At 45.7% G+C, this 23,565-nt stretch overlaps 1 protein-coding gene across 4 annotated transcripts; it reads right to left on the bottom strand.

Annotated features, from left to right (window-relative positions):
• Positions 1-12: 12 nt before the first annotated feature.
• MOG (myelin oligodendrocyte glycoprotein) lies at positions 13-15,175 on the bottom strand. Of its 4 annotated transcripts, none has more exons than XM_001146331.3 (8): positions 14,883-15,173; positions 12,514-12,861; positions 6,042-6,155; positions 4,647-4,667; positions 4,386-4,406; positions 1,929-2,045; positions 1,605-1,625; positions 13-1,156 (listed from the first exon to the last, which is right to left on the bottom strand). In XM_001146331.3, exons 1-8 carry the CDS (start codon positions 14,968-14,970, stop codon positions 1,143-1,145), a joined length of 744 nt encoding a protein of 247 aa, XP_001146331.1. In that variant the 5' UTR covers positions 14,971-15,173; the 3' UTR covers positions 13-1,142. The 4 variants fall into 4 exon arrangements, with proteins under 4 accessions (XP_001146331.1, XP_001146166.1, XP_009449055.1 ...); XM_001146166.3 differs by having other exon boundaries at positions 13-906; XM_009450780.5 differs by having other exon boundaries at positions 13-1,625; positions 12,514-12,856; positions 14,883-15,175.
• Between the last annotated feature and the right edge of the window lie 8,390 nt (positions 15,176-23,565).

Here is a 23,565-nt window from a genome sequence, read left to right as displayed (position 1 = left end):
CTTGTATTATTATTTTTTATTTATTTATTTATTTATTTTTGAGACAGAGTCTTACTCTGTCACTCCAGCTAGAGTGCAGTGGCGTGATCTCAGCTCACTGCAACCTCTGCCTCCTGGGTTCAAGCGATTCTCCTGCCTCAGCCTCCGGAGTAGCTGGTATTATAGGTGCCCACCACTATGCCCAGTTAATTGTTTGTATTTTTAGTAGAGATGGGGTTTCACCATGTTGGCCAGGCTGGTCTCGAACTCCTGACCTCGTGATTCGCCCGCCTCGGCCTCCCAAAGTGCTGGGATTACAGGCGTGAGCCACCGCACCCGGCCAAAACTCGTATCGTTATTAATTAGCACCTAGCTTGTTTGTTTGTGTCTGACCATCAAGTAGTAGTTGTTGAATAAACAGTGGATACTCTGATAGATATGAAGATAGGAGAAAAGGATGAGAGGAAGGAAAGATTCTGAGACCTGTGGAAGATGTGTAAGTAGAAGGAAAACATTCTAAAGCAGGCATGTTGCCCAGCTTTCGTTTTTGCTTCCCCAGGTCCCTAGTAGGCTGCCAAGACAAGGTGGAGCTCTGGCTAGTATTCTGTAGGTTTCTCCCCATCTCCAGGTTTGGGTTGGGGCTACTCATATCCTCACTCTTCAGCTCACTCAGCTCTCTCTTCAATGTTTTGCACTCTTCCTCTTCCTTCCCTTCACATGCCTTTCAGTTTTGCGCAATCAGGGCTGGAGTCTTGGAAGAAACAACCACCATTTGCAAAGTTACCATACTGTAATTTTCGGTGAGGAGATTCCTGGCCTCCAGTTCATGGCAGAGACCATCCTGTGTTGCTCTCCAGTACAGATGTCCTCTGATGGAGAGAGGGGCACCTGCCTGTCCTTAGCCAGAGAGGGCTTCCAGGTGGAAGACTGGAGAGAGAAATGGAAAGAAGGGTAATAAAAATGGGAAAATGAAGAGAAAAAGTAGATGTCAGAAGAAGGGAAATCAATTCTACTTGGAATTCAGAGTGTTCCTGAAAGTGCAAATTGGAATGTCCCCATAGCAAAGATGCCAGTGAGTGTGCAACTTGATGGATGAGATGTCCCCAAGGACAAATCCCTGGGCAACCAGGCTCTCCTCCACCCCTGCCAAGATGTGACATCACTCAGAAGGGATTTCCTAGAAGAAGGAGAAAATAACTTGAAAAACGTATGTCAGTAGTTTGTATCAAAACCATTGAACTAAGGAGAAGAAAAGCCCTTGGGGTCATCTTGTCTCCATTCCTGCCTCAATGGTTGATCTGAGAGGTGAGGCACTGGGCAGTTGCTGTGGAATGGGCAATGAGACCAGCTAGGGTTGGATTCCTGCTTAGGGGCAGTGAAGGAGGAATGGATCAGGTGGCAGATAGGAGTGCCTCCAGCTTCTCTGCCACCTGTAAATGTGTCTCTAACAGCTGGCTTCTTTGCCCTCTACCTCCCAGGAGGAGTCTTCCCTCCACCCAGGCTCTCCAGCTCCTCCTTTCCTCTGGGAATGTGATCCCTCAATAGCCCGCCTCTTCCTCTTGTTGCTTCTGTCTCCCTTTCCTGGCTTTTTATTCTCTGCTTATAACAGAGAGAAGAGAACTTACGTAGCTCTTCAAGGAATTGCCCTGAAAACAAAAAGAAACAAATATGTGATTAGTGGAAGATGAATAGCACCTTCCCCACATCCTCCCTATGGACATTTGGAGTGACCCACACTGCCCTTTCCACTGGGGGATCCCACAGATCCAGTAAGTGGTTCTCTTCACAGTTTCTCAGAAGAGCCTGGGGTTGGGCATGGGGACAGAGGAATAAGGAAATTCCGGCTCCCCTAATCTTGAGTCCTGGTTCTATTCTCTTTTGGCTTCCCATTCAGAGCTGACTTGGTCCCCCACTATTTGGTGGTCTTGCCTGCTGCCCAGCCACTGCACCTGCTAGTCTTCGATGTAGCCAGTTGTAGCAGATGATCAAGGCAACCAAGGGTCCAAGAACCGGCACAATTACAAACAGGGTTATCTTCCAGCAGGGCACCCTCAGAAAGTGGGGATCTGCATTGTTCACCAGAACAAACAGGGTTAACATGTGTTCCCCCTCATGCCCCACCCACCTGTCTTTTTTGGTTCCTTAACCTGGGGTCCTAGAACACCAAAGGACTCTGGGGACAAAATTCAGAAAGTGCATGAACTTGGATGAGAAAAGTACTGCCTCCTTATTTTCAATAACTGGATTTAACATTTTCTTTCATTAAAAATGTAACAACTGCCAGGTGTGGTGGCTCATGCCTGTAATCCCAACACTTTGGGAGTCCAAGACGGGTGGATCATGAGGCCAAGAGTTCAAGACCAGCCAGGCCAACACGGTGAAACCCCATCTCTACTAAGAATGTAAAAATTAGCTGGGCGTGGTGGCACATGCCTGTAATGCCAGCTACTCAGGAGGCTGAGGCAGGAGAATCGATTGAACCTGGGAGGCGGAGGTTGCAGTGAGCCAAGATCCTGCCCCTGCACTCCAGCCTGGGCCACAGAGCAAGACTCTTGTTGATCCCACCAACACCCATTCCCCCAAGTCTTGGAAAAAACAAAACAAACCAAAACATTTTACAACTAACCACAATATGAGCAGTACCTGTGACTTAATTACCAATGGAAGCCAGAGATGTTTTCATTCCCATTAGAGTTATTGCAGAAATCTTGAAATACTGTTTATGTTTATTAGTATTTTGAAATTAAAGGTTATTGGGCTGGGCCTGGTGGCTCATGCCTGTAATCCCAGCACTTTGGAAGGCCAAGGCAGGCAGATCACCTGAGGTCAGGGGTTCAAGACCAGCCTGGCCAACATGGTGAAACCCCGTCTCTACTAAAAATACAAAAATTAGCAGGGCATGGTGGCATGCGCCTGTAGTTCCAGCAACTTGGGAGGCTGAGGCAGGAGAATCGCTTGAACCCAGGAGGCAGAGGTTGCAGTGAGCCGAGATTGTGCCATTGCACTCCATCTCAAAAAAAAAAGAAAGAAAGAAAGAAAGAAAGAAATTACAGGTTATTAGACTTGCTGCTACATTACTTAATGTATTACTTTGGCTAAAGAAATATTTATGGCTGGGCACGGTGGCTCATGCCTGTAATCCCAGCACTTTGGGAGGCCAAGGCAGGTGGATCACCTGAGGTCAGGAGTTCGAGGCCAGCCTAGCCAACCTGGTGAAACCTAGTCTCTACTAAAAATACAAAAATTAGCTGGGTGTGGTGGCGGGCACCTGTAATCCCAGCTACTCGGGAGGCTGAGAATCGCTTGAACCCGGGAGGCAGAGGTTTCAGTGAGCCTAGATAGGGCCATTGCACTCCAGCCTGGGCGACAAGAGCAAAACTCTGCCTCAAAAAAAAAAAAAAGAAACATTTATGTTACTATATCACAAATGTGATTATCGGTTGATAACTGTATTTTAGTACAATGATTGTTTTTGCAATCCTATGTGTTCTATTTTATGTGTATATTTAAAAACATTCTGCAAAGGGGTCCTTTAGACTTCACTGGAGTGCCAGAGAGATTCATGGTACAAAAAGGAGTTAAGACCTTTCATAGTCAAGTCCTCCAAAACAAAGATACTATTCCTCCTCTTTGGGTGTGTAAAGATGTGTGTGTGTGTGGTCCACACACCGGTCTAATTTCATAAATCGTATGATAGAACTCTGTGTGCCAGGTGACAAGAGTAGAGTCACCTACAGCCTCGGGAGGAGGAGCTGTGAAGGAAGTTTGCTCAGAGAAGGTACCATCTGTGCCCTAATGACACCTTCTAGTGTCTGCAACATTTATCTAACAAATATTTGGGTGCTCTTCTGTTGCCATTATCTTTAGGCATTGGGCAATCTGCAGTGAACAAAAAGGCTAGAAACCATGTCCTTGAGGGGTCAATTCCTAGTGGGGCTTGGTGGCTTTTCTATTCCTCTATGAGGTCTTCTCTGATTAGTCATGTTCTGTACTCATGGAAACATCCTGAGTTTGTAAAGCAGAAATATAAGTACAGGTGATACAGTTGTGTCTTGTTTCTGTTTGTTTCACCTCCCCAACCAGACATCAGGTTTACGTGTAAACGATCTATTTACCTCTGTTTTGCCATTCCTGAAAAGAGAGATCATGTGCATAAGGAGTTAAACAGAATAAGATAACATTTTTGTAAAGTAGTTAGAATAGTGCCTGGCACATAAAAACAGTACATGAGTATTTTTATTATGATTTTACCAATCCTAAATGCAAATGACTTCTTATTTAAAGAAAGAAAAGAGAAGAGAGGAAGGGACCCAACCAGGAGCCAGGGGTCCTTGTTCCCCCAGGTGACTGGAACTAGAGTGAAATACCAAGTTGACCTGGGAGGGCCTAGACATGCCGGAACTTACCAAAAGTCCGGTGGAGATTCTCTGAAAGAGAAACAAATGGAAATGGATTTAGTAGGGCACTCAAAAAGGATCTTTTATCCTGAGTCTTTGTTATTTAATTACTTAAAACTTGTTCTAGGCACGACACACCCACTGTAGAGAAAGGGAAACTGAGGGGAAAACAGGGTATTGAGAGGGAGAGACGGTCCAAGAACGGGACCATTTCCGTTATGCCAAAAAACCAAAAGGCAAGAATTGGGAGAAACGATGACTGGAACTCACCTATCTCTGCTCGAAGTTTTCCTAAAATAGAAAAAGGCAACATTTTAGTTCCTGCATGTTCTGGCTCTCGGTGGGGACCCTCCCACACCCAGCGCCTGGGCCCCTTGTGCAGGCTATTTCTCTGCAGCCTGGAAACAACCTTAGGAGAGTAGGAAGAGCACTGGATTTAAAGCCAAGGGTTGCGGCTCTTTCTCTAGCTATAGTCTAGATACAATAGCGAATAAAGAATGTGAGCAATGCTCCAAGCCAGCACAAGCATCCAATACATCCCAGCTGCTCTTCGCCCCTTTTCTTGGATTCTCAGTTCACAGAGCTGCTCCAGCCCACTGCGTTGCCACTTTGTTTATCTAAAGCCACTTCCCATCTGAATGAGGAGGGAGGAGCTGAACATTTAGTGAGCAGCTAGCTACTTTGTGACTGGATTTGTAGTAGGCACTTTGCATGACTTTAATCCTCCCTACAATTTAGGAGGGAGGATGTTTTCTCTATTTGACAGACAAGGCAACTGAAGCTCGGAGAATCTAAGAATTTTGCTATAGAGTTCAGTACCTGAGATGGAATTCAAACCCAGGCTGCCTGACTCTAACATTCAGATTCTTTCTGCTCAGCCATGAGGGCTGAAGGCCTTTTTTTGTGTGGAAGAAGTAAACAAGCAGGCATCTGGGATGAATTCAAGGTGAGAGAAAGGACTTTGTTGTTGATCCCACCAACACCCATTCCCCCAAAACATTCCCCATACCCTCCTTGCTACTTTCTCCTCTCCTCTTAGTAACAAATGGGAGGTGGGGCATGGGGAGGAGTGAAGACTCTTCCTGCTCTGGCATTGGGGAGACACTTGGTAGGAGGAGCAGGCTCAGAATGAAAGCTCTAGGCAAAAAAGAGGAGCTTCATCAGCAGCTGGACCTGAGTCCTCAGTGTTGAATGGAGAAGGAGGAAACAATTTTCGAATGCCTACTGTGTGGTAGAGACTTTCACTTCAGTATTTTTATTCAAAACTCCTAATAGCCTAGACCTGTCTGACTTTGAAGCTCACACTCTCCCAAGTTGCATGGAGCTGCTAGGTATGATACAGAGGCCCCAGCTCTACCACTTATAAGTTATATCGGTTTGAGTAAGTCACTGAACTACTCCTGGCCTCAGTTGTATCCTCTGTAAAATGGGGTTACTATATGCCATAGTTAGCTCATAGGGAAATGCTAGGTCCGATTATTCATATGAAAGCATTCTGTAAGATGTAAAACTCCTTCATCATGGAGTTATTTTTTTTCTTTATCACTCAATAGTGAGAACTTCTGAACCCAGAAGTCACTCACAAATACATGTTAAGTGGTGTAGCTCCAAGAAGCCAGCTCATTTAAAGAAAGGATCCTGATCCACCCACCCTCTGCCCTGTACCTCTCAGTCTGTACTGCAGGCAGAGGAAGACGAGGCCAACAGCGATCTGCAGGAGCAGCACAGGCAGCACCGCGAGGAGAACCAGCACTCCAGGGCTCACCCAGTAGAAAGGATCTGAAAGGCAGGACTGACATTTGACATTGTCCAGAGCTGAATCCCCAACACTCAGCATGGTGCCTGGGGCCCAATAAATCAGGTCAAATAAAGAAGTGAATATCATCAGGATTCAAAGAAGGTGACACAGAATTGGTCCCTGAGCTTAGCCCTGAAGGAAAAATGTTTTTTTTTTTCCAGGAAATGCTAGTGATTTAGAATGACGAGTGGTTTAAAGTCAAGACTGTGTATTGGGTCAGGCTGGGGGAGTTTTAAGGAGCAGCTAAGGGACTTAGATCTGATCCTCAAGTCTGTGGGGGTGCACTGAAGGATTCCAAGCTGAGAAGTGACCACATCAGATTTAGCACCTACAGGACTGGAGAACATAGGGAGAAATGTTAAGAGACTGTGATAACAATTAAAGTAAAAAACAACATGAACCTGAACTAGGACAGTGGTAATGGTATAGGAAGTCAGGGGCTTCAAAGCTTAAATAGTGAATAAAAAATACATATTTATTTTCAGTAAACTTTAAACTGAAATTTAGTGTTTATTTTAATTATGCTTGTAGGCGATACACCACAATAATATGAAGAGAACCTTTGACTTTGTCATCAATAAAAATCACAAATATTGGCCAGGTGCGGTGGCTCACACCTGTAATCCCAGCACTTTGGGAGGCCGAGGCGGGCAGATCGCCTGAGGTTGGGAGTTCGAGACCAGCCTGATCAACATGGAGAAACCCCGTCTCTACTAAAAGATACAAAATTAGCTAGGCGTGGTGGCACATGCCAGTAATCCCAGCTACTTGAGAGACTGAGGCAGGAGAATCGCTTGAACCCAGGAGGCGGAGGTTGTGGTGAGCCGAGATCTTGCCATTGCACTCCAGCCTGGGCAACAAGAGCGAAACTCCATCTCAAAAAAAAAAAAAAAAAAGAAAAATCACAAATATTTTCATGTCACATTAGAAAAGTCACAGAAATCTCAAACTATCATTTATGTTCATTACTATTTTGAAATTACACTAATTAATAGGGCCACCCTAACTCTTGTTAATTTAATATTTTGATAACTGTATTTTGGTATTAATGTTTTATTTGGTGTATTTAAAACATTCTTCTGGTTAGGTGTGGTGGCTCTCCCCTGTAATCCCACCACTTTGGGAGGCCAAGGCAGGAAGATTGCTTGAGCCCAGGAGTTCTCAAGGCCAGACTGGGCAACATAATGTGAGACCCTGCCTCTATGAAAAAAAATTAAAAATTAGCTGGGCATGGTGACACAAGCCTGTGGTCTCAGCTATTCAAGAGGCTGAGTCAGGAGGATCACTTGAGCCTGGGAGGTGGAGGCTGCAATGAGCCATGATCGTGCCACTGCAACCAATCCTGGGTGACAGAGTGAGACACTGTCTCAAAAAAAAAAAAAAAAAATTCTGAGATGGGGTCTATCAACTTCATCAGCTTGCGGAAGGTGCATGACACACAACAAAAGGTTAAGAGCCCTCTTCTAGAGCTTTTAAGAAGGTAGTTTACAGCGGGCACGGTGGCTCACACCTGTAATCCCAGCATTTTGGGAGGCCAAGGTGGGTGGATCACTTGAGGTCAGGAGTTCGAGACCGGCTTGGCCAACATGGTGAAACCCTGTCTCTACTGATAATACAAAAATTAGCCAGACATGGTGGTGCACGCCTGTAATCCCAGCTACTCGGAAGGCTGAGGGAGGAGAATTGCATGAACCTGGGAGTTGGAGGGTGCAGTGAGCCGAGATTGCACCATTGCACTCCAGCCTGGGTAACAAGAGCAAAACTCCGTCTCAAAAAAAAAAAAAAAAGAAAGAAAAGAAAAGAAAAAAGAAAAAGAAGGTAGCTTACACAGGATTCAGTAACTGAACAGATGTGCAGACCTGGAGATGTGGAGTAGGTTGAGCAATGAGGGAGGGGGACCTTCATTTCTGTAGCTCCCATCTGTTTCCCATTCTAGGTCTGCTCCTCAGCATCCAAAATCCCCACTCTAATCTCCATGTGCCATGCTGCAACTGAAGCCCTTTTCATCTTGATCTCTGCTTTAAGGGAGCTAAGTAAGGATAATGACATCAAAGGTAGGGATACATCACAGCTAATAACATTAAACTGGTCCAGGAGGGTTGCTTAGGTATAATTACAATCCTTCAAGCTGTAGACTAAGGCTCCTGTCTATCATTGTGTTCCCTAGGGGAAAATGCAGCTACCTTTACTTTCAAGTTCTTAATGGAAGTTACCTGTAGCAATGTGATTTAGTGAGTATGTACTTAAGGGTTTTTTTCTCCCAACCCCCAACATGTTTCCTTTCACAAATAATTAGAAAAGAGAGAAAAGCAGACATTATCAGCCTCCGGATGTAAAGCAACAAGAAGTATAGAGTATCACTGATGAACTATATTTGCCAAAGTAAATCAAACACAAATGTCATTGCACCTCCACATCTATCAGTTTACAGAAAAACACAGGGCATGGAGGACCGTATTACATAGCAACATGGGAATGTCGTCAACAAAATTCAGACCCTGGGAAACCCTAAGGTCAACAGGTGGGTCTCATTTGAATCTCGCTAAAAGAAACCAACTGTAAGAGTATATTTATGAAACAATCAGGAAAATTTGAACACAAACTGGGTATTTGATGATATTAAGACATTTTTGTTGAGTTTGTAAGATGTGATAATAGTATTGTGGTTATTTATTTATTTATATTATTGTGTGTGGGGAGGGGGGGCTTTTTTTTTTTTTTTTTTTTTTTGAGACAGAGTCTCACTCTGTTGCCCCAGGCTGGAGTGCAGTGGCATGATCTCAGCTCACTGCAAGCTCCGCCTCCCGGGTTCACTCCATTCTCCTGCCTCAGCTCCCAAGTAGCTGGGACTACAGGCGCCTGCCACCATGCCAGGCTAATTTTGTTTTTGTATTTTTAGTAGAAATGGGGTTTCACCATGTTAGCTAGGATGGTCTCGATCTCTTGACCTCATGATTCGCCCTCCTTGGGCTCCCAAAGTACTGGGATTACAGGTGTGAGCCACCGCGCCCGGCCTATTTATTTTTTAAAAAGTGTTCTTCGCTGGGTGCAGTGGCTCACGCCTGTAATTCTAGCACTTTGGGAGGCCGAGGTGGGAGGATTGCTTGAGCCTAGGAGTTTGAGACCAGCCTGATCAACATGGTAAAACCCAGTCTCTACAAAAAATACAAAACATTAGCAGTGTGTGGTGGTGTGTGCCTGTGGTCCCAGCTATTATGTAGGCTGAGGTGGGAGGATGGCTTCTGCCCGGGAGGCAGAGGCTGCAGTGAGCAGAGATATGCCACTACACTCCTGGGTGACAGAGACAGATCCTCTCTCAAAATAAATAAAAAGAAAAAAAAGAAATGATCATGCTGCCTAGGATTTACCTCAGTAATTGAGTAGGGGAGGGTGGTAATGAGTGGGGAGCCGGTGAAGTGGGTGGCCCCTGGGTTGACAAGTGCTGCAGCAAGGTGGTAGGCACTTGGAGGCTCATTATAATATTATCTCTGGTTTGTATGTGGTTTTTTTTTTTGAGACGGAGTTTTGCTCTTGTTGCCCAGGCTGGAGTGCAATGGCGCGATCTTGGCTCACCGCAACCTCTGCCTCCCGGTTCAAGCGATTCTCCTGCCTCAGTCTCTCAAGTAGCTGGGATTACTGGCATGTGCCACCACGCCTAGCTAATTTTGTATTTTTTAGTAGAGACGGGGTTTCTCCATGTTGATCAGGCTGGTCTCGAACTCCTGACCTCAGGTGATCTGCCCGCTTCGGCCTCCCAAAGTGCTGGGATTACAGGCGTGAGCTGCCGCGCCTGGCATTTGTTTTTATGTTTCATAATGAAGAATTTAAAGAAAGGATTAGAGACAACTAGTAATAAAATCACAAAAATGACAAGAAAAAAATAAGTAAAAAAGAGAAATTAGAAACTCTTCAGAGAAAGAGCAGAGGTAGTTACACCTGAGACTTGCAATAATACCATTACTTCATCTCATTCCTAAATTAGTCTCAACTTCCTGGCTCCGAAGCCTAGACAAAGCGTCCCTTATTTACTTGTAAAACAGTTTCTTAGGCATGCAGACGAAGAGGTGGGAACAGGAGGTTGGAATGTGGATAGCAACCCAAAAGAGAACTTTCTCCCCTGAGGCAAAGTCTTTAGCTGCTTTTCTTTTTGTCTTCCTTGTTTTTTTTTTTTTTTTTTTTTTGAGATGGAGTTCCACTTTTCTTGCCCAGGCTGGAGTGCAATGGCACGATCTTGGCTCACTGCAACCTCCGCCTCTGGGGTTCAAGCGATTCTCCTGCCTCAGCCTCCCAGCTGGGATTACAGGAATGCGCCACCACGCCAGGCTAATTTTGTATTTTTAGTAGAGACAGGGTTTCTCCATGTTGGTCAGGCTGGTCTCAAACTCCCAACCTCAGGTGATCCACCCGCCTCGGCCTCCCAAAGTTTTGGGATTATAGGTGTGAGCCACTGCACCCGGCTTGTCTTCCTTTTTTGGTGTGGTGAAACTGAGGGAGTTTGTTGGGAGAGGCAGTTACTGAGCTAGGAAGTTGTTGAGCAGGAAGGAGAAAAATCTGCAAACTGGAGAGGGTCTCACTATCAAACTTTTCGGCAAGTAGAATTTCCCCAATAAAAACAGCTGTATGAAGAACATTCTGAGACACATAAAGCTATTTCCATATCCCTGCAGGCAGTCTCTAGAAATAGTGCTTTGTTGTTCCACATACAATGCCATCTTCTGGTCCCAGCACTGCAATGGTCACTCCCACCTCCAAGATACAATAGTGATCAATTGTCTGATGTTTGCACTGCAGGTGGGGAGGAGGAAAAGGCAGAGGATCTGACCCCCAGGCTCTCAAAGCAGTTTAGTTCCTCAGTTAAATAGCAAGTAATTTTCAAAGCTCCCCCTCCATCTGCTTCACCTTGTCCACATCTTAATCATCCAGCGATAGAGCAAAAAATATTCTCCAAAATCACCCATCATGCAAAACATGTTGAAAATGAAATTCTGAGGCCGGGAACCATGGCTCATGCCTGTAATCCCAGCACTTTGGGAGGCTGAGGCGAGTGGATCACCTGAGGTCAGGAGTTTGAGACCAGCCTTGCCAACCTGGTGAAACCCTGTCTGTACTAAAAATACAAAAATTAGCTGGGTGTGGTGGTGGGCACCTGTAATCCCAGCTACTCGGGAGGCTGAGGCAGGAGAATCACCTGAACCCAGGAGGCAGAGGGCGCCATTGCACTCCAGCCTGGGTGACAGAGCGAGACTCTGTGTCAAAAAAAAAAAAAAAAAGAAAAGAAAGAAAAAAAAAGAAATTCTGCAATTCTACAGAATGAAATAGTGGAGGTACAGCCAAAAGGTGACATCTCCTTTCTATAATTATATTTAGACATTTGATTTACTTGCTTATCCACTAGGACCAAGCACAGGTGTGTGTGTGTGTGTGTGTGTGTGTGTGTGCTCACAAATACAGGGTTTTTTTGTTTTTTGTTTTTTTTGAGATGGAGTCTCGCTGTGTCCCCCATGCTGGAGTGCAGTGGCAGGATTTCGGCTCACTGCAACCTCCGCTTCCGGGTTCACGCCATTCTCCTGCCTCAGCCTCCCGAGTAGCTGGGACTACAGGCGCCTGCTACCACGCCTGGCTAATTTTTTTTTTTTTTTTGTATTTTTAGTAGAGACAGGGTTTCACCGTTTTAGCCAGGATGGTCTCGATCTCCTGACCTTGTGATCTGCCCACCTCGGCCTCCCAAAGTGCTGGGATTACAGGCGTGAGCCACGGCGCTGGGCCCAAGGGTTTTTTTGTTTTTGTTTTTGTTTTTTTTAGAGATGGGTAGGGAGTGGGGGTGAAGGTCTTTGCTCTGTCACCCGGGTTGGAGTGCAGTGTTGCAATCATAGCTCACTGTAACTGCAACCCCCTGGGCTCAAGCCAGCCTCCCATCTCAGCCTCCTGAGTAGCTGCGAGGCAAACCACCATGCCCTAGGGTTTTGTTTTTGTTTTTGTATCCTACAGCAGCTTGCTCTTATCACTCAATAATACCTTATAGAAGGCCTCTAAACCATCTGGCCTAGTGCTAAAATAATCTTTTTAATGCCTGCATAATATTCACAGTATGGCTACCATTGTTCATTCATTCACTTACCTACTCAAAGGCATTGATTTTGATCCCAATTTCCTTGCTACTCTGAATAATGATGCAACAGACATCCCTAAGCATGAGTTTCTGTTTATTGATGTGTACATTTTTATGGAAATCATTCCCAGGACTGAGATGTTTGGGTTGAGGGATCTCATCTCAGTTGAGAGAATAATTGTTCTTGGCCACCCAACAGTTAATACCTAATATTATATGGCACTACTCACCTTCTACTTTCAATTCCATTGCTGCCTCCTCTTGGTAAGAATGATCTCGGAAGAAGCAGGTGAAACCTCCTTCATCTGAGAACCTTACATTCCGGATCCTGAGAGTCACCTTTCCCTCACCAATAGCATCTTTCAGCAGCTCTGTCCGGCCCCGATATTCAGGTGCCTGGTCTCCATCTTGGTCCTTGCCATTTCTGTAGAGATGAACCACCCTAGAGAAGGGGGGGCGGTACCACCCCACCTCCATGCCTGTAGCGTTCTTCCCAGGAGATATGCGACATGGCAATTCCACTTCATCCCCGACCAGAGCCCGGATAGGGTGTCTTGGTCCTATCACTCTGAACTGCCCTGTCCAAGACACCAAAAGGAAGAGATTTAAGGTCAGAGGGAACCTTGGCAAGCAAGCCTGTCATGAGAAGGGCTGCTTCAAAACAGGGAAGGAAGAAGACACTCGACTTTTAAATGACATTCTAGAGCCAGGGAGGATTGCAATTCTTCTTCTTCTTCTTCCTTTTTATTTATTTATTTATTTATTTATTTTTTGAGACAGTCTTACTCTCTGTCGCCCAGGCTGGAGTGCAATGGTGCAATCTTGGCTCACTGCAACCTCCGCCTCCCTGCATCCTCCGCCTCCCAGGTTCAAGTGATTCTCCTGCCTCAGCCTCCTGAGTAGCTGGGATTACAGGCACCTACCGCCGCACCCAGCTAATTTTTGTATTTTTAGTAAAGATGAGGTTTCACACTGTTGGCCAGGCTGGTCTCGAACTCCTGACCTCAGGTGATCCGCCTGCCTTGGCCCCAAAGCGCTGGGATTATGGGGCCACCACACCCGGCCTCAAGTTTCCTTCTTGAGAACAACAACGACAAAAAAGACTCTGGTTATAGAGATACTGTGAATGTCCTGGACAGAACATTTTAGCAATCATCTCCTCTCAGCATCTGCCCATCTTTTTGCCAGCTGTAGCCATCTCTGACTCTTCAGCCCAGCCTTTAGGTTCCCTCTTGGAATGTGGCGCAGCATCTTGAGGTTGAATCCTCCCATGGGCCTCCCTGTTAGGACTTGGCCAAATTGCTGCCTATTCTACCCTTAGAGGTTTTGCTTTTGTCACTCCATCTACTTTAACTGTCTCTCCATTACTTCTCACTATTCAGTCCTTGTTCATACCTTGTTTCCCAAATTCTCTTCTGAGATCTTCCACCCTGGGGATGGCTCTATTTCACTCTTCCTTCCCCTGTATCTTCCACCTCACTGTGGCTCCCGGACCCTGACCTGAAAAAGTTCCTTGTTTTTTTCTATGTGGATGTGTTTCTCAAGTCAGATTCTGAGCTACTAAGAAATAAGGCTGCTTTCTCCCCTAGACCTGGAGAGTGGATGCACTGTGCCTCTGTCAGTCAGGTGGCTCCCTGAGGATGGGAATCTTTCTGTTTATTTCTCCTCTGCACGTGACAGCCGGGTTCCTTTATAAAAACCTACTGGTGCCTGATTAGGCAGAGCAAAGTCTCAAACATGACAAGATATTATAATTCCACAAACATTTATTGAGATTTACTATGGACAGGCACTGCTAAGCATGTTACATATCTCATTTCATGTAATCCTGATGAGAACTCCAAGAGGTTGTTATTATTTTATCTCAATTTGAGAGGTGAAAAGACAAAGCTGGAAAGACAAGTAAGAAGTAGTTCAAGGAAAGCCTTGAGTTAGTCACATTAAGGAGTCTGGGTCAGACGCAATGGCTCATGCCTGTAATCTCAGCACTTTGGGAGGCTGAGGAGGGCAGACCACTTGAGGTCACGGGTTCCAGACCAGCCTGGCCAACATGGTGAAACCCCATCTCTACTAAAAATAAAAAAATTAGGCCTAGCGCAGTGGCTCACGCCTGTAATCCCAGTACTTTGGGAAGCCGAGGCGGGCGGATCAGCAGGTCAAGAGATCGAGACCATCCTGGCCAACGTGTGAAACCCCGTCTGTACTAAAATACAAAAAAAAAAAAAAAAAGAAAAAAAAGAAAAAATTTAGCTGGGCGTGGTGGCAGGCACCTGTAGTCTCCGCTACTTGGGAGGCCAAGTCAGGAGAATCGCTTGAACCAGGGAGGCTGAGGTTGCAGTGAGCCGAGATCATGCCACTGCACTCCAGCCTGAGCAACAGAGGGAAACTCTGTCTCAAAAAAAAAAAAGAGTCTGGACTCCATCTTGAAGGCTGTAAGAACCACCCACGGAAGGTTTCTGAGGAAGGGAGGCATGTCAGCAGGTCTATGTTTTAGAAAGATAATATAGCAACTTGAGGATGATTGAAGGAGCTAAGCCCCAGGAAACTAGCCTTTCTGTTTTCAGGGTCTCCCCAGGGCAGGAAAAAAAACATGTCTTACCTGCATAGCTGGAAGACACTTGGAGGAGGAGGAGGAGGAGGAAGGAGCAGAGGCAGCTGGGCAGAGAGGGTCTCGATAAGCTTGCCATCTCTACTGTTCCTGGGGACAGAGAGCCCCCGCAGCAAGGTCAGGCCAAGTGGAGGCCCTTGGGGTGCATGTCCCCTTACTGCTGAAAAGCCCGAGGGAAGATCTTGGAGGGCAGTGCTGCCTGGGCCCTGCCTCCACTCCGGTAAGTGCTGCAGCTGTGCCCGCAGAAACAGCCCCACGTCACCCTTGCCAGGCACTCACACAAAAGGGCTACAGACTGAGGGGATGACCAGGGTTTGCCTTCCCCACCCCCCCAGAGCAATGGAGCAGAGGCTGCCTGGTACAGGGCTTTCCTCCCCCACTCCCTCCTGGAGATCCAACCTTTGAAGGGTCTTCTAGGGGCTAATCAGTGGGGAAGGGTCACTTACAGGACCTTAGGAAGAGGCTTGTTCATGGAATATGTAAGGTTCCTCCAATCCACCCCAGCCCTACTGACTAGTCAAAAGAGAGAAATTATTATTGGTTCTTAAAAAAAGAAAGAAAACTTAGATTTCTTTTTCCTGTTTCTATTATCTCACAACTGTCATCACCAGACTCTTCTTCTTGATGTCTAACCTCCCTTTCTTCTACCGCGAATCCAAACTCTGTTCTGTATGTTTGTATATGTGATAGGTCACTTGGGATTTGTTAGTTTCTTGTTCCCAAAGAATGTTTTTAGGGAAGTCATGAGATGAATGTCAGGTGTGCTCAGAGAGGCAAGGTTGGAGGAAGGGAGACCAGCAAGGGCAGCAACTAACTATGTCAGTCAACACAGGCAGAAGGGACAGAGCCAGCATACAGGACACGCTCTCCAGCCTTCACATCACTTGCCAGTTTCCTCAGTGTCACAGGGGAGAGTGAGATCTGGAATGGAAAATGACCTTTCTCTCACCTCTGGGCTCAGCTGAGAATTGCAAGTGTGAGACCAGCATTGGTAGCAGGTTCCAAAAATAGACTTCCCAATCTTAAGGCAAGTATGCCTCATCGAATAAGGAAAAAAGGCTCAATTTAGAGCCGTGCTGTCCAATGCAGCAGTCGCTCCCTGCATGTGGCCACTTAAAATTAATTACAATTAAATAAAATTAAAAATTTGGTTCATTGATTACACTAGCCATGTTTCAAATGCTCAATAGCACTACAGTTAGTGGTTATCTCATCAGACAACACAAATACAGAACATTTCCATCGTCACAAAAAGTTATATTGGGCAACACAAAAATTTATATTGGGCAGCAAGGGGTAGAAACACAACTGAGACATACATTTCTGCTTTTGTCCGAGATGGGCGTAAGGAGCTAGAAGGACATTGAGGTCAGCTGAGTTTGGGAACTGCTTATTCTTTCACCCTGCAAGGCAGCCAGCGTTTGGACACAAGCAATGTTTGGCTACTCTGGTGCTGTGTGGTTGAAAGTCAAGATTGCAGGGGTCAATCCCTTGGAAAAAGTGGCCGCTGTGGATCTCTGGCTTTTTACCAAGTGGGGATTTTCTCCTTCAAAAACCTAAAATGTCCTGGGACGCTCTTTCTCCCTGTTGCATATTCAGGTAGGAGAGTTATGCACAAGATGCTTCTGGGCAGGGTTTGGGGGTGGTAAGATGTGTGCAATTGTCCAGCACCAAGCAAGCTGTCAAAAGCTGGATGGGAGATCAGGATGAGGGTGGAGGCATGTGGGAGCAGAGAGGGTCAGGAGCCTGCCGAGCCATCACAGCCACTTTGGAGAAATCACAGCATCTCTGAAAACAACAATAAAAAAAACTAACCACCTTACTGAGATATTCTATGTGCTGTGGTTCTAAGTGGTTTACTTACATTAACACCTTTAATCCTCACAACAACAAAACAAATATTAAACTATTATCACCCATATCTTACAGGTGAGAAAAGGGAGGTACAAAAGAGGTAAAGGAACTTGCTAAAGTCACACCACTAGGGAGTGGCAGAGCTGGGATTTCAAGCCAGGCTTTCTAGTCCTAGAACTGGCTCTTTTAACCACCACAATACAAGGCCTCTGATGAGCTCAGCTTATTTACTTTCATGCCCTCAACTGCCTCAAATTTCCTGAAAGGGGAGGATTCCTGGAGCTGTGAGAGCAGTCCCTTGGCTGACATGGTCTTTGGGCAAAGGTGATATATACAAGGGAAGGCCAGAGGGGCCACCAGCAAAATGAAGCCAGTGGTGTTGCCACTTGCAGAAATCTGGGGTATAGGGGCTGGGCCCGCTCACGCCTGTAATCCCAGCACTTTGGGAGGCCGAAGCGGGCAGATTACCTGAGGTTGGGAGTTCAAGACCAGCCTGACCAACATGGAGAAACCCTGCCTCTACTAAAAATACAAAAATTAGCTGGGCATGGTGGCATGCGCCTGTAATCCCAGCTACTCGGGAGGCTGAGGCAGGGTAATCCCTTGAACCCAGGAGGCGGAGATTGCGGTGAGCCAAGATCCCGCCATTGCACTCCAGCCTGGGCAAGAAGAGCAAAACTCCGTCTCAAAATAAAATAAAGAAATCTGGGGTATGGGAACATCAGGTATTGCCAGGAATAGAGCTCAGTGTAGATGTGTCCAAGAAGTGAAACCACCCTGTATCACCCTGGGAGCTGCTCATTTCTTTCAGCATTTAAATATTATTTTAATTGATTTTGTATAGCATATGTTATGAGATCCTGCAAGTATTCCTGAGTTCTTGAGTTGCCTCTTTTTTTGTTTCTTTCTCTTTTTTGAGACAGGGTCTCTCTCTGTCACAGGCTGGAGAGCAGTGGCGTGATCAGGGCTCACTGCAGCCTTGACCTCTCAAGTTTAAGTGAACCTTATGCCTCAACCTCCTGAGTAGCTGAAACTACAGGTATGTGCCAGCATGCCTGGCTAAATGAAAGCTTCTTTTCTTTTCTTTCCCTTGGTCTCAAACTCCTGGACTCAAGTGATCCTCCTGCCTCAGCCTTCTGAAATGTTGGAATTACAGGCTGAGCCACTACACCCAGCTCAATTTTCTTCCAGTGTTGCTGTCCTCAGTAATTTCAGCTTAATCTGCATCTCTCACCATGTCCAATGACAGACCATGTACACAGTAATATATTCAGAGTGACACATTGAATACAGTAAATGTGTGTGGTAATTTTTTAACATGCTCTATGCTGTCCATATGTGAAATAGTAAGCATTCAATAAATGGTAGCTTTCCTACATAAATACCCAGCAACAGTACTGTACAAGCTTTTACAGATAATCTGTAAAATATGTATCTTTACATTATTTATGTTATCAGAAGTGATAATAGACACCCTGTTTTGATTCTTGTTGTCTACTTAATTCATAATTCCACGTTAATACATAATATGGCTTTTTTGTACTTTTGAAAATTGATTGTTAGCTGGACATGGTGACATGCACCTGTTGAGCCCAAGAGAGAGAGGCTGCAGTGAGCACTGATCGTGCTGCTGCACTCCAACCTGTGCGACAGAGTGAGACCCTATCTCAAAAAAATTTTTTAAATAAAAATTGATTCTTATAAAGTAACATGCTTTGAAAATAAATCTCAGCCAGCTAAAGCCGATCTGTATTTTCTCTAAATCCTTCCGTTTGTATATATACCACTAGAGGGCGCTCCACGAAAGTCACTGCCTGTGAGTACTGCAAGTAGCGCTCACACATCCCGCCCTCTCCCTTCTCCCACCTGTTTTACATAAATGGTAACAATTTATCTTGAAGCTCTTTCCTTATCAGTACCTAAAGAACATCCTTGTTATTTTTAAACAGCTTACAATATTTTATTGGATGAATATAATATAGTTATTTAAGTAGCATCCCAAGACATTTAGACTGTTTCAGTTTTTTAAATATCTATTTTTACTAGGATGAAGCAAAAATGTACTCAATTAATTTAAATCAATACATATTTAAAAGCAAGTGCTATGTGTCATACTTTATATTAGGCCCTGATTATAAAACTTTCAGCAAGGCAGACAAGATTCTTGCCTTTATGAGTTATATTCTAGTTGTATTGCAGTTATATTACAGTTATATGTTACCTAAAGGCACAAATTGATCAATGTCAGGCCATCATTTTCAACCTTTTTGCTCTTACATATAATTTGGCAATGAATATCAGTCTACTAAGGCCAGCTACATATTTTGAGGGGCAAAATGAAACTATGGAGCTCCTTGTTTAATAGCAGGAAAAGACCAGGTGCAGTGGCTCACGCCTGTAATCCCATCACTTTGGGAGGACCAGGTTGGAGGATGGCTCGGGCCCAGGGTCTCGAGTCCAGCCTTTACAACATAGTGAGACCCCATCTCTAGTTAAATAAATCTATTAAAAAATAATAAAATAGAAAATAAAAAGCAGAAAAAAACCCAACCTTTTCCTTTTTTCTGTGGTTCCACTGTCGACCTATTATGTGGGTTTCTTTTCTTTTCTTTTCTTTTCTTTTTTTGAGACGGAGTCTCACTCTGTCGCCCAGGCTGGAGTGCAGTGGCGCAATCTCGGTTCACTGCAACCTCCGCCTCCCGGGTTCAAGCCATTCTCCTGTCTCAGCCTCCCAAGTAGCTGGGACTACAGGCGCTCGCCACCATGCCCAGATAATTTTTTTGTATTTTTAGTGGAGACGGGGTTTCACCGTGTTAGCCAGGATGGTCTCGATCGCCTGACCTCGTGATCCGCCTGCCTTGGCCTCCCAAAATGCTGGGCTTACAGGCGTGAGCCACCGCGCCCGGCCTTTTTTTTTTTTTTTTTTTTTAATTTAATGTCACACTCCAGGCACAGGAGTACCTAGGGGGAAGTGCAGATCTTCACAAGTGCCTAGGGCCATGCCTTCCATTTGGCAAGGGAGGTGTGTATGCCTGACCGCTCCCCTCCTTTCCACTGTTCCCAGGCCCCTGCTGGGAGCGAGCCTGCACAGAAGGAGGTGGAGCCGGCAGCTGAAAACCAGTCCTGGGGAGGCTGGGAGGCATGGGGAGCAGGACCTCGCTTGGGCCGAGGCTCCAAAAGTCTCTAGCCCATGTTCTGCTTTCTCATCGGACTTCATTATAAGACACAAATTGAAAGATAAAATTATTAAGAATTTCAAGACAGGAACCACAGAGCTTTAGAACCCAAACACAGTATCCCTTCTAAGCATGGGGCCCTTGTGTGACTGCCCTGGTCACTCACCCATGAAGTTTACTCTGCTTTCTACACTGGTAGAATAGTTTGTTCAGAGAGCATGTTTTTTGGTAATTTCAATAAATATTGATAAATTGCCCTGCACAAAGTTGTATACTTCACTGTACCCTGGCTTTCTCCTTAGTGAGTGAGGGAATAATATCATCCACTTCATCAGGGTTATCATGAGAATGACATGAATGAGTCCCTGTGAACTGTGAATGGTACACAGTAACCACTCAGTAAATACAGTCATTAGCCCTTACATGCAGTGATTTTCTTCTGGAACTCCCTCTAGTGGCATAAATATAAAGAGGAATTCGTTTTCTTTTCTTCTTTTGTGGCCCTATTTCCCATAATATTTGTGTGTTTAAATTGGTCTAGATATTCCACTGAGGCTCAATGACCGATAGACTATAAAATGTCTAATTTACATCAATTTAGCCAGATGCTTCCTAGGTAGGTCGGAGAAATGAGAACACTGATCCGAATCAATGTGAGGCAGCTCCCAGCAGGTGAGCGCTTGTAGCATGTGTGAGCATGGGTGCTGTGGTGAATGCAGCCAGGGGCTGCTCTTTCATACTGCTTTATTTCTTTTTCTTTTCTTTCTTTTTTTTTTTTTTGAGACGGAGTTTCGCTCTTGTTGCCCAGGCTGGAGTGCAATGGCACGATCTTGGCTTACTGCAACCTCCACCTCCCGGGTTCAAGGGATTCTCCTGCCTCACCCACCTTTGTAGCTGGGACTACAGGCACCCGACACCACGCCCGGCTAATTTTTTGTATTTTAGTAGAGACGGGGTTTCACCATATTGGTCAGGATGGGCTCGATTTCCTGACCTCGTGATCCACCCGCCTCGTCCTCCCAAAGTGCTGGGATTGCAGGCGTGAGCCACCGCGCCCGGCCATACTGGTTTATTTCTTTTCTTTTCTTTTTTTTTTTTTTGAGATAGAGTCTTGCTCTGTCGCCCAGGCTGGAGTGCAGTGACACGATCTCGGCTCACTGCAAGCTCCGCCTCCCGGGTTCACGCCATTCTCCTGCCTCAGCCTCCTGAGTAGCTGGGATTACAGGGGTGCGTCACCATGCCTGGCTAATTTTTTGTATTTTTTTAGTAGAGACGGGGTTTCACCGTATTAGCCAGGATGGTCTCGATCTCCTGACCTCGTGATCCGCCCGCCTCGGCCTCCCAAAGTGCTGGGATTACAGGCGTGAGCCACCGCGCCTGGCCTACTGGTTTATTTCTTTAAGTAACACATACAGTGTAGAAAAATTAGAAACGATATGGAAAAATGTAGAGAACAAAAAACTAATTATGTTCTACCAAAGGTTTAAATTTTATCTATCAACATTTTTTCCATTTTTGTGTATTCCCTATTGTTAGTCTGAGATTCACCAATATTTTTATCTTTCAAAAGGAAAAACATTCAGCTTCTTATGAGTCAAGTGAGTCAGGCACTGAGGCTTGCCCCTCCCCCTCCCCCCTCACCAAATGGGAATGGGTTTGCGCTGATTTTAACCAAAATGCTATGGGTTGTCCTGCGTAAGAGGCTTTGGGCTGTTCTGTAGGTCCCCGTGGGGTAGAACAGTTGGGTGCAAGACTCTGAAGGCAGATTTCAGCTCAAAAGAAAGAATTTTCCCTCCTTCAGAGCTGTCCAACTGTGGTGGGAATGAGTGGGAACTACGGGAGTGAGCTTCCCATTCCTGGATTTTCCAGGCAACATAGAACTGGAGGTTAGGCCACATTATCCTAATATTTTTGCCTAGCTGTAGGATGATACAAGAATATACATTTTCCTTCCCCATCTTCTCCCGCTTTTCCTCGCCTTCTTTCCATTTCTTTGGCCCCTTCGCTTTTCGCCACCTAGCGGCAGAATCTTGCTAGGTAAGGACCAGGAAGCTCTCCCAATCTGACCCGCAACAGCTGACGTCACGGCTTCACCACCGAGAATTGGTTGCCAGCAGCCTTTGGGGGCGGAGAATAAGGCGCGGATTATAAATAGGTCAAAGAGCGGTGCCTGCGAGCGGCGCAGTGACACCCCGTTCCTAAGGGCGGAGCTTTTCTTGCCTTTCGCTTCAGACCCACTGCCCTTGGTTATGTGCTTTTCCTCCGCTGTCCGCTTCGTTTATCTGCTTTAACCCAGCCTGGGCTAGGTAGGCCTGAAGCCTATGATGTTGCTTGGCTGTTGCTCAGGAGAAGAAAGGCCCAGGTGGCCAGTTTGGCAACTGGCACAGTCCCTGTGAGCACCCACCTGCTGATGGTCCTTCTGTCACTACGTAGTCGCTCCGACGCCAGGAAAGTGCGGTGGTGGCCATTTTGGAACTGGGCAACTTTCACTTCGCCAATCATCTTGGGGTCTGGCCACCACAGTACTTTTTTTTCATTATTATTCTGGCAGAGAACACGTTATGGAGGGATAATTATGTAGCCTAGAATTTCTAGAGTTGTTTCAGGACTCATAATATCCTCATTCCAGAATATGAGAATATAGAAGCTTGGAATACTCAGATGCAAATTCCAGCACCACCCTTTCCTAATTGATTGAGGAACACATCTGACTCTAGTCTACGGTCCTGTGGAAAGACCTGTGACCCTAGGCAAAGAGCTTAAAGAAATCTCCCTTTTTTTTTTTTTTTTTGAGACGGAGTTTTGCTCTTGTTGCCCAGGCTGGAGTGCAGTGGCGCGATCTCGGCTCACCGCAACCTCCACCTCCTGGATTCAAGTGATTCTCCTGCCTCAGCCTTCTGAGTAGCTGGGATTACAGGCTATGCGCCACCATGCCCGGCTAATTTTGTATTTTTAGTAGAGATGGGGTTTCTCCATGTTGGTCAGGCTGGTCTCGAACTCCGACTTCAGGTGATCCACCCGCCTCAGCCTCCCAAAGTGCTGGGATTACAGGCGTGAGCCACTGCGCCCGGCCATGAAGAAATGTCAATTTATTTAACTGTAAAATGATAATTCTGTCACCTCGTGGTGCTGATGTGAGGATTAAATGAGACAAGGTACATAAAGTGCTTAGGCCTGTGTCTGGCTCCCCCAAAAAACATAACACCTCTTGTGCAGCACCTGTGCTTAGAATGTTAGCCAGTGAGGGCAGGACTTCCTCGTATTTTCCCTGTGCCCTCCTGGGCATTGAATAGTGAGGGATACATAACAGAATAAGTTTGCTGAAAGAATGAATGACAAAGAATCCCTGCCTGTAGGTCTTCAGCCTTTGTATTCTATTATCTTTTAGGCTGTAGGCTCGCCCTCAGGCATCTTCTTGCCACTCTAACCCCTATAGGCTGATAATTACACCTTTACTTGCTCTAGGTCACAGCAATCTGTTAACTACGAGATTAGTATTTTTATTAGTATTTTTGACTTTTTTTTTTTTTCGAGACATGGTTTCACTCTTAGAGTGCAGTGGTGTGATCTCAGCTCACTGCAACCTCCGCCTCCCAGGTTCAAGCGATTCTCCTGCCTCAGCCTCCTGAGTAGCTGGGATTTCA

This window comes from Pan troglodytes, chromosome 5, assembly GCF_028858775.2.
Source record: "Pan troglodytes isolate AG18354 chromosome 5, NHGRI_mPanTro3-v2.0_pri, whole genome shotgun sequence".
NCBI lineage: Eukaryota > Metazoa > Chordata > Mammalia > Primates > Hominidae > Pan > Pan troglodytes.
The sequence above is the reverse complement of the archived record's forward strand: the minus strand, read 5'-3'. Positions and strand labels throughout refer to the sequence as shown.